This window comes from Phacochoerus africanus, chromosome 9 (genome assembly GCF_016906955.1).
Source record: "Phacochoerus africanus isolate WHEZ1 chromosome 9, ROS_Pafr_v1, whole genome shotgun sequence".
Taxonomy (NCBI): Eukaryota; Metazoa; Chordata; class Mammalia; order Artiodactyla; family Suidae; genus Phacochoerus; species Phacochoerus africanus.
Genome location: NC_062552.1, coordinates 100,751,283 through 100,766,479, shown reverse-complemented (window position 1 = coordinate 100,766,479; position 15,197 = coordinate 100,751,283). Strand labels below are relative to the sequence as shown.

Below are 15,197 nucleotides of genomic sequence, written 5' to 3'. Positions count from 1 at the left end.
TAGGCCACACTCCAACCCACATGTGGCAGACTTGCAGGCAGGGCCTGGGAAACTGGCTTCCCACAAGAGGAAATGGTGCCGAAGCCTCCGCCAGGTGCCCACAGCTGGGCTGCGGGCGGTCCAAGTGCACGGCTAGGAGGATGGTGGATGGGCTGAAGAGACAGCCACATGCCTTGGGTTTTGTCTCCATTAGTCACACACACGTGCGCACACACACACACTTTTCAAGAGTACACATAAATGTGCACCAGGCAGAGGCCCTCTCAGAATGTCAGTTTCTTCATCTGTAAAATAGGGTTTCTAATTCTTTCGCCCTTGAGGATTATGGGGATGGCATAAGGTGGCACGGGAAGGGCCAGACCAAATCGCTGCTGCCCTGAGGAGGCTGGGTCTGCAGTCTCCGCAGAGACCGCTAACGTCAGGAGCCCTGTTGGCAGGCGTGGGCTCCACACCTGGCTGCCCCCCATGCAAGGTGGCCAGCCTGGAAGCGCGGGAGCGGAGCCGCGGACCCCTCTCCGCGGCCCGCACTGGGTGCTGCCCGGGTCAGCCGGCGCCCCGGGAAGCAGGCTCCGGCAGCCAGGAGGTCCGCGTCGGGAGCGCCCCTTCCACGCACTGCGGGCCGGCCGCGCTCAAGTCCTCGCCGCCCGGCTCCGCTCGGCGCTTCGTTCGGCGGCTCCCAGGGACTCGGGTCTGGGCGGTGGGCGGGGCGGGCCTGCAGCCCCGCCCCATTCGCGGCCCCTGAAACCCAGCCGCCGACAAGCTTCAGTCCCAGAAGGGAGCTGCTGTCTGAGGAGGAAACTGCATCTTCACGGGCCAGCCACGAGAGGATCTGGGGTCGCGCTGGGCGCCCGACGGACCCTCCCCAGGGACTCGCCTGCCCCACACCGCCCGGCCTTGCCCGGCGCTCCGCGTCAGGTTCCCCAGCCGCAGCCTTACCTACGGGCTCTAGAATCCTCAGGGCTTCCAGAGGATGCTCAGCCCACCGACGGGGACCTCGGGGCAGCAGTGAGGGGGGCACCCAGCCCCCCATTCAGCTCCTGTCCTCTTGGGCCGGGGGCCTCCCCGGGGGGAAGAGCATGGTGGTTTTCCCTTGGAGCCCCCTGGCTTGGTACGTCTGAGAAGATGCCTGCCATGAGGCTCTTCACTTGCTTCCTGCAGCTTCTGGCTGGGCTGGCACTGCCGGCTGTGCCCCCCCAGGTAAGACCCCCATCCCCAGCCTGGCTTCCCTGATCTTCCCACTCCCAGTACTGGGAACAGGGGACTCTGAAATCACAGACCCCCTCCCGGGAGCGGCACCTCCAGGGATGTCCATACCCTTCCTAGGAGCCAGGCTGGACCGTGTCCCCTGGGAAGAGACCTCAGGCTGCGCTGTCCCAGACTCCAGCTTTGGGGTCTGTCTTGGCGGGGGCAGGGAAGCCACAGGGAAGGGAGGGAGGTTTCCTGTCTGGCCCCTGGAGCCCTGGTGGCTTTGCTAAAAGCATCTCTCCACTAATCCCAGGCGGGTCCCTGGCCTTGTGGTCAGGGTCGAGGCCCCATGACCAGGCAGGCGCCCCCAGGACCTCTGACCTGGCCTGATGGAGAGGAAGCTGACTGAAGAGGCCAGTGGTGGGAAAGCTGGGCCCTGCCCCACCAGGGCTCTGGGCTCAGCCCAGGACTCCTGGGTGGGCTGGGGGCGAGACAAGGGTCCCACTGTGCCCTCTTTCCCGGGTGGGCAGCCGGAGGTCCTGAGTGCAGGGCCTGGGGAAGTGAGCAGGGCCCTTTTCCCAGGAGCTGGGTGAGTCTGGCCGTGAGCCAGCTTGGGCAGTGAAATCCTGACAAAGCCAATGAGCTCCCTTCCCACTGTGATGTCCTGCTGCCCTGGGAGTCCCCAGCCCCAGCCCAGAAGTGGGTGGGCCGGGCTGTCCCTCAGGGGTGGAAGAGCCCTACCACCGCCTCCTGCCTGCCTGCTGCAGGGCTGGTCAGAGGTGTAACTTTACCGGCACACTGGCTCATGGCGCCACCGGCTCCAGCGCCTCGGCTCCCACCAGCTGATCACCGCCCCCTGGGCTCTGGCACCCAGCCAAGGCAGGCTGCACAGGGCTCAGCAGGGCTGCCTGGGGGCGGGGTAGAAGGGAGACCCCAAAGGATCCCGAGATCTTTGGGACACAGCAGGCAAAGGGTCTCCAAAAGCTTCCGGCCTCCTAGCCTTTGCAGATGAGGAAACTGAGGCCAGAGACAGCGGTAGGACCCACCCGGAGGAGCCAGCTCCGAGATGGGACGGAGAGTGGGGGCAGCGGGTGGGAAGCGGCACAGAGGAGCCTCTGCGCTCTTACACTGGGCCCCAGTGTGCAGCAGCCCAAGGTGGTCCCCTCATCTCTGCACCTTTCTGTCCACAGCAGTGGGCCTTGTCTGCTGGGAACAGCTCATCGGAGGTGGAAGGTAAGCCTGCTAGGGTGGAAGGTGCATGGGGGGGAGTGGTTGGTACATGAGCTCACAGGGCCCTCATCTCCCAGGCCTCTGCAGAGGCTTGGAAAGGATGGCATGAAGGGTGCGTGCAGCCTGATGTCAAGCTGGGGAAAGTCGGCAAGCTGGCTGATGCCCTGGAACTCAGACAAAGCTGGTCCCACATTGAGACCCAGAGGCTTAGAAAGGTATAGTCCTGGGCCAGGGTCACCGGGCACAGCAGGGCTGGGCCTCATGTACCCAGGGCTCGTCAGGTTGGCTCAGAGCCCCTTCCCAGCATGTAATGTGAAGGGACAGATGTGATACTGGAGAGCAGCGCAGGCAGTGAGTGCCAAGGACCAGACTGGGGGTCCAGGAGATGTGGACGCAGTGGGCAAGCAGTCAAGAGGAGCAGGGAGGGGCCAAGGACCTTCCCAGCAACCCAGCCCTGGAGGAGCTGCAGGGATCTGACCCGGCCTTTCCATTGATTACAAACAGACATAATGAGTCGCACCCTCCCTCGCCCCCCCACCCCGAGGTTGCATCAAGAGGGAATCTTCAAAGGGTGAGACATTTGCCAAAGAGACATAAGTGCAGAAGGCAGGAGGCCCGTGCCAGGCCCCCCTGCCTTGCTCCTCCCTCCCTGCCTCTACGAGACGTGCAGCCAGGCCACACACCACTTCCCACGGAAGAAAGGGAGCATGTAGGGACGTGCACACGCACACTCGTGGTAGCCTCTGCGAGCTGGGAACACCCTTCCCCTGCTGCCTGGTAGCCAGCCTCTCCAGGCTGAGGCCCAGGCCCCTTGGGCCCTGAGAAGGTGGGGACGGCAGCGATCCTTGACTTCACTGACACCCTCTCTCTCCCGCTGCTGGGCCTTCTGGGACGGGCACAATATGCTCTTTGGGTTTGGGGAGGGACCCATCACCTATGCCCACCCCATGGCCTTTTTGATGTTTTTAGTATATTTTTAGTATTTTTTTTAGTATATTTCAGACAACAGCTACCCAAAAGTCTGAGCCTCCATTTCCTCATCGGTAAAATGGGAGCATTAGACTACATGATATCAAAGGTTCTTTTTCTCAGATTGTAGGATTCTCTGACTCCATGGAGAGGACACAGGAGCATATATCTCCTGGGGTGCCGAGTGAGAAGGCTTGGAGGTGCTGATTCATTAGGGCGGTTCACCTGTCATCCTGATCATTTAGGGAACCCACATCATGACCAGGGGAAGAGATTTGGACCCCCGTTATCAGAATCCTGAAAATGCCATCCCCTCCTAACACCAGACAAGAGACAGCATGGTCTGTACTTTGCATCCACAGACACTGATTTTTACTATTACGATGACGATGGCAGTAGTATCGGGCATTTACTATAACTCTGTGCCAACCACAGGCTGTAGGCTAGGAAGGCACTTGTATTCTCCTCGCTTTATGCATGAGAGTCCTGAGCCTCACCGAGGCCCTTGGGGTGGCCCAAAGCCCCGGACACCCCTCAGTGCATGTGGCAGAGCCGGTGGGCATGGCTCTGAGCCTCCCCACGTCTCGCGGTTGAGCAGGCATGAGCAGGCTGTCCCTTGGGGCAGGCTGGCTAGGTGCCCTGCCAGGGACTGCAGAGCGCACACCTGCTGGGCTCAGGCTGGTGGCCAATGGCTCTGCCCAGCCCCGTCCCTCGTCCCTGGCCTCCCCAGGTGCTGGCTTTCAGGATGAAACATTTCCTTCCTGGGGTCTCCTTCATCCTGGGTAGTAGGCAGCTGGAGCCGGACAAGGAGGCTCACCCGCAGGGCTGGCAAGGGAGCTGAGAGCAGCCCCAGGAGCAGCCAGGCGCCTGCCTGGGCCACAGCTTCCCATTCCTGTCCCCAAGCCCGGGCCTCCGAGCAGGTCTGGGGCCAGAGGAAGTGCTCTCTCAGGAGCAGCTGAGCGGAGCTCTTTGCCGAGGGGCTCAGCCTGCTTCTGGGAGCGGTCGGGTCACGGTGCCCCTGCAGTAGGCCGTTCACCTGGTCCCCTTTGTTTCCCCAACACGCCCAGACAACAGCCCCCAGGGAGGAGCTGCCCTCTTTCCCAGTGGCTGCCAGGTGAGGCAGGCCCAGCCCTCCTCCATCTCAGCCCTCTCCCCACACTGCCCGGCCACGTGGCCCAGAAAGGGGCAAACCTCAGGGCCCTGGAGCCCGGGGCCTGTTGACACATCAGTCCGCATGGTGGGTGTGTGGGGGAAGGAATCCTTTTTTCTGCCTCCGAGGCGGCCCTGCCAGCTGCATGGAACCTGGCCGTGGCCCCACAGCCCAGCCGGGTGGGAGTTGGCCTGGAGGAGGGGAGGGGACTGGGCTGTCCTTTCTCTGCTGCTGTCCCACTCTCACATGGCTGCACCCCAGGCGGCAGCCTGATCCTTCTATGGCACCTTGGCAGCTGGCTCGTCTTGCGCTGTTTATGTTTTCGAAGGCGGAGATGAAACGTTCAGAGTTACATCGTGCTCGTGGAGAGTTTAGACCGAACACGCACTCAGTTCAGTTACGAGAGGGCCGCTCTCCTCCGGCCTCTCCATGCGGAAGCCAGCCTCCCTGGGGCTCTGGGCCGCCCGTGGGGAGAGGGCCTTGCTTCCCACTTGGGGTCCAGCAAGGCTGAGCCAGGGCCCGGAGAGGGAGGATCAGGGAGACCTCTCGTCCCCCTCCCATCCCCGGGCCCAGCCCTCGTGCCCCCTAAGCAGACGGGGCAGAATGGAGCCGCAGACGCCCAGATAAGCATGGTTTATTGCTCTGTGGCCGCCGCAGCCAGCTCCACGTGGACACACCGCCTCTCGGGTGTTTTTCACCCGCTTGCAGCCTTTCCCAAGGGCCTCTGCTAGGGCTGAAGTTTATGTTTCCTCTGAGATTACCCGGAGACTCACGTCCTCGTAGGCTCAGTGGAATGGACTTCGGCCCCAGCCACCTCCTAGGAAGGGCCAGGGAAGGAAGCCAGGGGCTGCCAGGAGAGGCCAGTGCTCGGGGGCAGAGGCAGCAGGGTCCCCAGGTGGCCCAGCTTCCCTGTCCTCCCCCGCCAGCTGAGAACAGCCATCAGACGCAGGGCAGGATGACCCATGACTGGAAATGTGTCTGTGCCCGCTGTCTCAAGGCTGGGCTGGGCTGCATGCCTGGAATCATAGGCTGGCTGTCCGAGCTGGGAGAGCCCTTCTATCCCAACCTGCTTCTCATTCCCCCAGCTAAGGAAACTGATATACCCGGAAAGGTGCAGTGACCTCCCCAAGGTCACACAGCCAGTGCCCGGCTAGGGTTAGCAGCCAGGTCTCCCGGCTCTGTCTCCTGACTTCCTATGAGCCTCTGTTTGGGGCCAGGCTCCGGTCCCTCCAGTGAAGGAGCAGTGTTTTTTGAGAGACTCCAGATCAGCCCCCAAAATATCCCAGTCACGACCACCAGGACCTGGTGGGGGTCGGGGATGTCCCTGATAATCTTCAGTGAACCATCATCCAACCAATCGGTAATCGCTCAGCCTGTGTTTACTGGGTGCTTGGATCCCTGTCTTCAAGGAGACTCAACTTGCTTGTAAAGGAGATAAGAGCCACCAGTGATGGAGATAAGGCGGCCCTTGGGGCTGAGTTATGCTCAAAAGAGGAACATCTGTTCACACTGGACAAGTAGGAGAAGGCTTCGGGGGGGAGTCAGGGAGATGAGCCTTGAGAAGTGTGGGGGGGGTGGGCTTTATTTGGTTAGAAATGAGAAGGGGGCCAGGATCGTGGACCAAAATTGGGCAGCACAGTGGTGCGGCCCGAGCTCGTGCAAGGGTGGTCCGACCAAAATGGAGCGCGGCAGCGGGGCACATTGCTGGCTGCCTGTCTTGGCCACCAGGCAGAGGAGTTGGCCCAGAGTAGGGCAGGAGAGAAGGACCAAGTGAAAGGCCAACCCCCACCAGTGGGACTCTGCTAGCCCATCTTGCAGAACTTGCAGAACTGCCTGTTTTCTGCCAAGTCCCCAGGACCAAGGAAGCACCAGGTGGGGCCTGAGAAAGATCCAGAGGGCCTGGGGAGCTGCCAGGGCACACTCCTCGCAGCTCCAAGGCACCATGGCAGAGAGTAGAGCCGAGAGTTCAAGACACTGAGGAATTCCATTCCGCTGGGATTTTCATCAGCAGATGAGCTAAAGGGCCAGCTGTTGTCCCAGAGGGATCACATCGGGAGTTCAGAACAGAGGGAGTTCACAGCGGCTGGGGGCTTCCTGGAGGAGGGCATGTGGGCAGAACCTGGAAGGCCCCTGCAGGTCCTGGGGAGCCGGGCCTGGGGCTTCAAGGATCAGGGCCCCTCCTGGCCTAACCTCGCCATTTGTGTGTCTCCTTGCAGTGGTGCCCTTCCAGGAGGTGTGGGGCCGCAGCTACTGCCGGGCGCTGGAGAGGCTGGTGGACATCGTGTCTGTGTACCCCAGTGAGGTGGAGCACATGTTCAGCCCGTCCTGCGTCTCCCTGCTGCGCTGCACCGGCTGCTGTGGCGACGAGAACCTGCACTGTGTGCCCGTGGAGACGGTCAATGTCACCATGCAGGTAGCGAGGCTCTCCTCCCTGGGCCCTGACGTCCACACCCTGCTCAGAAGGCCACTGAACCTGCCCCAAGAGGGGGCCTGGGGAGGGAAGGAGGGCGGGCCAGGGTCACAGGTCCATGCTCTTAACCACAGGGCCCTTCCTTCCTGAGATGCTGGGATACCTGGTTGAGGTTGGAAAAGAAATCCGTTCAGATTCCAGGAGTCCCTCTTTAGGAGTTCCCTCGTGGCCCAGTGGTTGTCCCTGTTGGGGCTTGGGTCCCTGCTATGGCTCGGATTAGATCCCTGGTGTGGGAGCTTCCACATGCCATGGGCAGGGCCAAAAATAAAAGAGAAGTCCTTGTTTATACCAGGAACACTCGGTGTCCTCCTGAACTTCGCTTACACACCAGCACACACAATGGGGTTTTGAGTCCTTGTTGAGTAATGCCAAGCACTGTGCTAGTGCTTCGTATATTGTTACCTTGGCACTCAGCCCTGGAGCCAAGTGATAGTCCCATTTCACAGATGAGGAACTCGAGGTGCAGGATCTTATTTCATTTGCTCAGCAGGTCGAAGGGCCAAGATTTGAACAGAGGTCTCGCTGCCTCCAGAGCGTGGGCTCCCGTGGCTACACTATTGCGATGCGGTGGCCCCGGGAAGGGAGAGAAAGGGGAGGTCCATGTGCAGCTGGGAGGGCTGTTCGCCCTCAAAGCGGGATGAGGGTGTGCAGTTCAAAGTCTGGTGGGAAATAGGGAGGCTGGTGCTTCCCCAGAGGAGGGTAGAGGGAGTATTGGGAACCCACGGGCCACCCCCCAATTCAGGCGGCCAACCTTTCTCTCCCCGCAGCTCCTGAAGATCCGCTCTGGGGACCGGCCCTCCTACGTGGAGCTGACATTCTCTCAGCACGTGCGCTGCGAGTGCAGGTGGGTCCTGGGGTGTGGCAGGGACAGTCCCCGCGCACTTGGCAGCTTCAGCCCAGGGGCTGCCCATTCCTGCTTCAGGCCACACTTCCTTCCTGGCTGAGGCAGGCCAGGGAGACCGGGGGCCAGGGGCAGTAGCCTTGTGTCTCCCCATCAGCTGGTTTTGCCCCGGGAAGTGGTCCCAGCAGCTGGAGCACAGCTACCAAGAAGCCACAGGGACAAAGGGAGCCGGGGTCCCTCCCAGACTTGCAGGGGGCTCGGGGCCCACCCTCTCTGACCCTGAGCAGAAGGTGGCTGCCACAGCCCTAGCAGAGGTGCCTGGATTTAGTTGTAGGCCAGGCTGGTGCCCACAGGAGGGGTAGCTAGGCTGAGAAGCACAAAGACGACAAGCCCGGGTGGGAGGAAAGGGACAGAGGGAAGGAGGCCCTGGCTTTCTTTCAAGTCACACCCCCGCCTGGCAGAGCCTCTCATTGGCACCAGTCTTGCTGTGGGTGCCCAAGGCACTCTGCACGTTAGTTACCGGGAGCGGCGGGCCCGGCACTGCCACCCAGGCTCAGGGAAGAGAGAAATGGGCTCAGGTGCTCTCCTGGTGCCCCTCGGCCATGGATGGAGGCACCAGGCCAGAGGTCCCAAGCCCTATCCGGGGGCAGGAAGAGGGAGGATCTTCATTTATGGGGCACCTACTCTGTGCCTTGAGGCTCGCTAGGCTAGGCACTTGAATGTGTTTTCTCATTTATTTAATAAACATCTATGGAGCACCTACTGTATGCTAGGCACTGTCCCAGATGCCTGGGGTACAGTAGTGAGCAAGACACACCAGGTCCCTGCTCTCATAACAACCCCAGGAGGTAGGTACTATTGGCATCCCATTGTGCGGATGAGGAAACCGAGGCTCGGTGTGATTCTGTGATTTGTCACAGCTACTGAGTGAACCCCAGTCTGTCTGACTCCTAAGCCTGCCCCTTTCCTTCTCCCTTTCATGGCCATGGCCTCACTCTCCAGGAGTCCCAGACTGCCCTGGCCTTGGTCCTGCCTAGAGTCCAGGACACTGGCCACCCTCGTGGACCTGTACCACTGTTAGAGGCCCTGCCTCAGTCTGTTTCCTCCTGTCCGTCCTTAGCCATGTAACAATAGTTCAGTAATGAACGCTTTCAGACACAGTACTGGACAATGACCTTTCACCTCCCACATCACCTTTGCCCTCACAGTTGCTCTATTAGGGCAGGTAGATGAGGAGACTGAGGGCCCTAGAGTGTCTCTGACTGGTCCCAGATGGCAGAGACAGGACCAGGCAGTTTCAGGAAGGGCTGGTACCCTATCCTGGCTCCCCCCAGCCCTAAAGCTGACTGCACCACACTGCCCCATGCCCTCACCCTGGTTTCCAGGGAAGACTGAGGCTCCGTCCCATTTCAGAGGGCTGGGCAACAGGGCTACCTTTCTCCTCTCTCGGGGTCAACAGCCACAGCCCTGAGAGGCAGAGCCAGGACAAGCTTGGCGACTGTGGGGCCTGTGCTCCCCTCCCTTCACCCCACTCCTCACCTGCGCCCCTTGCTGTTGCCTGCAGCGTCACGCATCTCCAGGATGGGGGTGCAGCTATGCCCTGACAGGTGGCCTTGCCCCTCGTTCATGGTCTGAGGAGACTCCCAGAGGGCATTCTGGAAGGAAGAGCAGGCACAAGGGAAGAGAGTGAAACAAGAAAGGTGGCAGAAAGGAGAGTCAGTCCCCTGATTTGACGCCAAGAGGGAGAGTAGAACAGAGGATGTGGAGAGGACCCCAAGAGGGCATTCACACCTCTCTGCATGGGGTCACCAGAGCCTAGAGTGGGAGCCCCAGGCCTCAGGCTTCTGGGCGTCCCTCCCTCACTGGCTCCATGCTACCCCTAGTGGCTTCAATGCCAACTACAGGATCGGCACTAGCGAGGTCAGAGGGGAGATGGGGGGGGCCAGGCAGCCCCCACTGCTGCTTTTCTGACTCTGCCCTGTCCCTGTCTCTGTTTTCCCAGACCTCTGCGGGAGAAGATGAAGCCAGAAAGGTAAGTGGCCTGGCTGGGGCACCGGGCTGTTCTCGGGCCTGCCAGCCCCTGTCCTAGCATGGGGGCCCCCAGCCACTCTGTCCTGACGCTTTTGGCTTATTGCAGGAGGAGACCCAAGGGCAGGGGGAAGAGGAAGAGAGAGAAGCAGAGACACACAGACTGCCACCTGTGAGTGCGCGGGGGCCCAGGGATGGCAAGGAGGCTGGGCCAGAGGGGAGCCCCGCCCTGCTGGCAGGGACCAGTGGTCGGGCAGGGGCAGAGCCAGGCTGGGGCAGTCGTGGGGGCCAGAACAGCGAGCTGCACACCTAGAGATTCTAGGGCCTAGGAAGCCTCAGGTGACCCAGGACAAGAATCAGGAAGCCTCGGTCCTTGTCCTGGCTTAGCTCTAAGTCTCTGTGTGGCCTTGAGCAAGTCATGTCACCTCTCTGAGCCCAGTTTTTCTCTGTGTAGAATGAGCAGTCAGGGGGTCCCTTAAGCATTCAGTCATTCTACAAACATTTTCCAGGTACTTCCTATGTGCCAGGTACTTCAGTGGGCAAACCAACAAGATTCCTGCTCTTTCAGTGCTTACATTCTAGCGATAAAAAGTCCAACAGGAGTTCCCGTTGTGGCTCAGTGGGTTAAGAATCTGACTAGTATCCATGAGGTTGCAGATTCGATCCTTGGCCCTGCTCAGTGGGTTAAGGATCCGGCATTGCCGTGAGCTGTGGTGTAGATCGCAGACGCGGCTTGGATCCTGCGTGGCTATGGCTGTGGAGGTTCCTAGCCCAGGAACTTCCATATGCCACAGGTGCAGCCTTAAAAAAAAATAAAAAAAAGAAAGAAAGAAAAGAAAAGAAAAGAAAATGCCTAGCAGCTGAAAACTTAGCCAGGGCCATTTCCTGTCGGCCCTGGGGAAAGTGCAGCCCCCACTGGCTCCCAGGCCAGTGTTTCTTCCACCTTCCTGGGCCTGGGGGTCCACTCGCTTCCCTTTCCTTCTCCAAGTTACCTGCCCACTTGGCGTCACATCTGGAGGCCTAGGCTGGAGTCCAGGCCTGCGTACTGGGAGTCAAGGATTTGAGGAGGGAAACCCCAAATCTGGGAGAGTAAATAGTAAAAATATTCCCCTGCGCAGTAACTCAGTCACACAGCGCTTCTCCTTCAGGGCCCGCCTCCTCCCAGCAGCAGGACGTGGAAAAGCATCTCCCGCTGTGGGATGGGGTTGTGACCCCTGAGCCCACATCGGAGACTTCCACCTCCTCCCTGATGATGGGGAGGCTGAGGAGGTTGGGCCCCCACAGGCTCCTGGCCCGTATTTCTCCCTGGGCCCAAGCAGCAACTGGGGGGCAAGGGGGCTGGCAGTGTAGTCAGTGCAGGGTTCCCCCACCAGGCAGCCCAGAGAGAGAGGGTGCCGGTCCTCTATCTGGGGGCAGCAGTCTTCAAACGTTTCATTCGTCCCATTCGGGAATCTCTTGAAAGAACTTCAAAAACCCATGTGCTCCTTCGTTCATTTTTAAGTTGACATTAAACTTTTTCAGAGTTCCCGTCGTGGCTCAGGGGTTAACAAACCCAATTAGTCTACATGAGGATGCAGGTTCGATTCCTGGCCTCACTCAGTGGGTCAAGGACCCAGCATTGCCATGAGCTATGGTGTTGGTCGCAGATTTGGCCCAGATCCCACGTTGCTGTGGCTGTGGCTCCAATGCAACCCCTAGCCTGGGAACTTCCATGTGCCACGAGTGCAGCCCTAAAAAGCAAAAAAATAAAAAATAAAAAGAAAGAAAGAAAAAATTAAAATTTTCACCAATGTTATAAATAGTTGCAAAGGATATAATTTCTGGCCTATTAAAAATATTAATATTTTAATAGAAAGCCATTACATCACTCTCCAGATGTATCCCTTTGGAATAAGGCATCCTAAGTTAATACTTATCATCATCTAGTTTTTAAAAAATGAACAACAGCAATAGCAAAAGAGGATGAACTCTCCTTTAATAATTGCATATTTCCATTGCTTCTTTTTTCCTTGAACTTGTCTTTCATTTTACTTTCCCCACAGAATTCAGCCTAATGTAATATTTTTTTTAATATTCAAAAGTCTTTTATGTATCACCTTGTCAGATGTATCCGCCACAACCATGGTATATAAGTTTGAATTATCTTCAATTTCCTGTGAGCGGAAGACCCCAAAGTAAATTTTCTCGTGGAATGAATGATCACAGTAATTATTAGGACTACCATCTGATCAAAACAGCACAGACACACCGTATTTTATTAACTGCTAATCCCAAGAGCACAGTCAATCTTATAGGGAAGACACCTCAATGAGGCGGCTTAGCCATTCTTCTCAATTAGTTAATGAACCCGGTATTGAATCTTACTTCCTGCCAGATTGAGACAGGATTCAACAGAGTTCCATTCCTGTTCAGCATTTTTTAAGTAGATGCAAAGGTTGCGAAACCACGTTCACATGAATAAGCAGATGGGACCGTATGTCATTCAATCGCTTGAACTCCTTCCAAGTTATTTGCCAAAAACCTCAAGGTGATTCTGCTACAAAAATGACTTCTCGTGACCTATTAGCTGACAATTTGGTTAAGCCGTTCTTCACTTTTGCTGAGAGCAGACTTGGAAACCACCTGCCTTGCAAAAGTCTTGGTTACCCAGTCACGCAGCATACTTCCTTTCTCAACGCCTACACCAATGCCCCCAATTGTTCTCTTATTGGGGGCCTCCCCCCAACCCTTTTTACCTTGGGGCAAAGTACCTTAACAGGATTGGGAATGGACTAGATGCTTCCTGCCTTCCTAAGGGAGAAGAGCAGGTGGGAACAGCAGGAGGGAGGCAGACCTCAGGTGGGGCAGACCGCAGGGAAGCAGAGCCCTCCCACGGGCTTCAGGCCGAGTCCGTGTGACGGCTGCAAACGCATGATATCCCTTTGTGACCAGCAATCCTCACACACCCCTGGGACAGTCTTCAGGTACATCTAGGGGTTCCCACCTCCTCGTTTGAAGACTGCTGTCCCTCAGTAACCAGAGGCAGTGGTGCGTGGAGCCAGCCTGGGTTCAAAGCTGGCTCTGTCTTTGACTAGCTGTGTGACTTTGGGCCAGTTTCTTAACCGCTCTGAGCCTCACTTTCCTCTTTGGCAAAAGGGTGATAGTAACAGTGCCCTTCTCCTGGGAGGCTGGTAAGGGTCAACGAGAGGGCTTAGCGCAGAGCTGGGTAAGTGCTTGGTGCAGGGTAGCTCCCAGCTTCTTCTTGGCCTCGTGCAAGCAGAGACCAGGCCCGCTGCCATCTTCCTGTGCTCCCTGTCCAAGCTTCCCCTCTGGGTTTGTACCCCTCCCATAGGAGGGCCCCCACCCTTGACACTGGGCTGACACCCCCTTTCTGTGTTTGGTCTCTGGCAGGTGCGGTGATACAGTTCCCCGGAGGTAACCAGCCCCTCGGAGGAGAGAGACGGAGACCCCACGCCCGGCTCGTGTATTTATTACCGTTACACTCTCAGTTACCTCCCTGCTGGCACCTGCCCTCTATTTATTAGCCCAAGTGTATACCTGCTGAATGACTCACTCCCTTCAAGATGAGGGGCAGGAAGGGACAGGACCCTCAGGAATTCAGTGCCTTAAACAGAACGTGAGAGAAAGAAAGAAGACAGATCCACGTGTGCGTCATCTGGGGAAGAAGCAAGACTTGTGGCTTTGTGGAGGGGCGTGTCACACCCCAGAGGCCTGAGGGTCTCCAGGGTGCTGGAGAGGGAGGGACGGGGGGGACATGCCACCTGTCCCAGGGCCTTGGGCTCTGCCGGGACCAGCAGCCCTTGCCTGGGGAGCTCCCTGCCGGGATGAGGGTGGAGGAGCCTTCTCTGGCCGCCGTGGCCCCTGCCGGGAGGGCGGGCAGGCAGCAGCCCCGCGCCCTGGAGACAGGATGTTCAGCTCTGGAGACCAGTGGTTGCCTGGGGGCCTTTGCCACTCCTTGTCCCCTAGGTCTCGCCTCATATCTTACCACCGCTTGTGCTGGGACATTGCTCTTTACGCCAAGGCATCCCCACCTGCCCCTCTCGGGGACGCAGGCAGAGAGGGCCCAGGCTGGTCATGGAGCAAGCTGTCCCCGCGAGGGCCGTCTGACCGCCAAGCCAGATTCTCTTGAATAAAGTACTCTAGTCTGGAAGCGGCTTTCCGGGGGAGTGAGTGTGACCACCAGAGCAGAAGGCAACAGCGGGAATGGGAGCAGTACGGGACAAAAAGGGACCGTGGGCCTCAAGGCTGCCCGTGGCCTGGCTCCAGCCTGCCCCTGCCCTTTCCTGGCCTTCTTCTTCCAGCTGCTTTAGGCACCACCCTGAGGCCCATGCCTCCCAGAAAGAGGGTTTCCTAAGATGGAGCCTTGGGGCACCTGACCCCAGTCAACCCCGAACACTCTCAAATTCAAGAACATGGTCCTGGAGTTCCCGTCGTGGCACCGCGGAAACGAATCCGACTAGGAACCATGAGGTTACGGGTTCGATCCCTGGCCTCGCTCAGTGGGTTGCGGATCCAGCGTTGCGTTGAGCTGTGGTGTAGGTCGCAGATGCAGCTCGGATCCCAAGTTGCTGAGGCTGTGGTGTAGGCCAGCAGCTGCAGCTCTGCTTTGACCCCTAGCCTGGAAACCTTCCTATGCTATGGTGCGGCCCTAAAAAGCAAAAAAAAAAAAAAAAAAAAGAGCATGGTCCCCTTCCTCTCCCCACAGGGCCACCCTACACCCCACCCCGTGCCTGGCCCTCTAGACCCCAACTGAACGGGGGCGCCCAGATTCCACACCTCCTGGCCCCAGCGCCTGAACTGCAGCTCTCCAGCCCGCTCTGGCTGCTGAGGGCAGGGATTGGCAGGTGTTTGTTAACTGATTTCTTGCTCCTTTTATCTCCCGTCTTCCTCTGTCTTCCTCCTGAGCACCTTGGCATGAAATGAGAAAGAAAAGAAGATGTTTTTTTTTTTCTTTTTTGGTCCAAACTGCACACTGTCCGACTCCCTTAAGCCTCTGGCCCACAAGGTGTGTTTGTTTTATGTCGCGTTGTGGGAAGGGGAGTCCCCATTCTCTCTCCCTGCAGGCTGCTCAGGACGAAGTCACAGGGCCCAGGGGCCAGGGGCCCACCTCAGGCTTTAGAGGGAAGCCATGGCCTGTCCAGTGGGTGGATGGGGTGGGGTGGGGTGGGGTGGCCCTGCCAAGGCAGCTGCCCCCAGTGAGCTGTTCACCGAGGCCCGCCCCCTACCCCCAGGCCCCCAGGACTTTCTGGTCATTAGGTGCTTCTGGCTGGTGATCACAGGGTGGGCATGGGCCAGTCCCAGGGAACCCACACTTTGCGGAAGAA

At 58.5% G+C, this 15,197-nt stretch overlaps 1 protein-coding gene across 2 annotated transcripts; it reads left to right on the top strand.

Moving 5' to 3' along the window:
* The first annotated feature begins 749 nt into the window (after window positions 1-749).
* Window positions 750-14,023, top strand: PGF (placental growth factor). 2 transcript variants are annotated; one of them, XM_047796692.1, is made up of 7 exons: window positions 750-1,197; window positions 2,376-2,418; window positions 6,751-6,947; window positions 7,772-7,848; window positions 9,848-9,877; window positions 9,983-10,045; window positions 13,264-14,023. In XM_047796692.1, exons 1-7 carry the CDS (start codon window positions 1,123-1,125, stop codon window positions 13,289-13,291), a joined length of 513 nt encoding a protein of 170 aa, XP_047652648.1. In that variant the 5' UTR covers window positions 750-1,122; the 3' UTR covers window positions 13,292-14,023. The 2 variants fall into 2 exon arrangements, with proteins under 2 accessions (XP_047652648.1, XP_047652649.1); XM_047796693.1 differs by lacking the exon at window positions 9,983-10,045.
* Window positions 14,024-15,197: the final 1,174 nt, after the last annotated feature.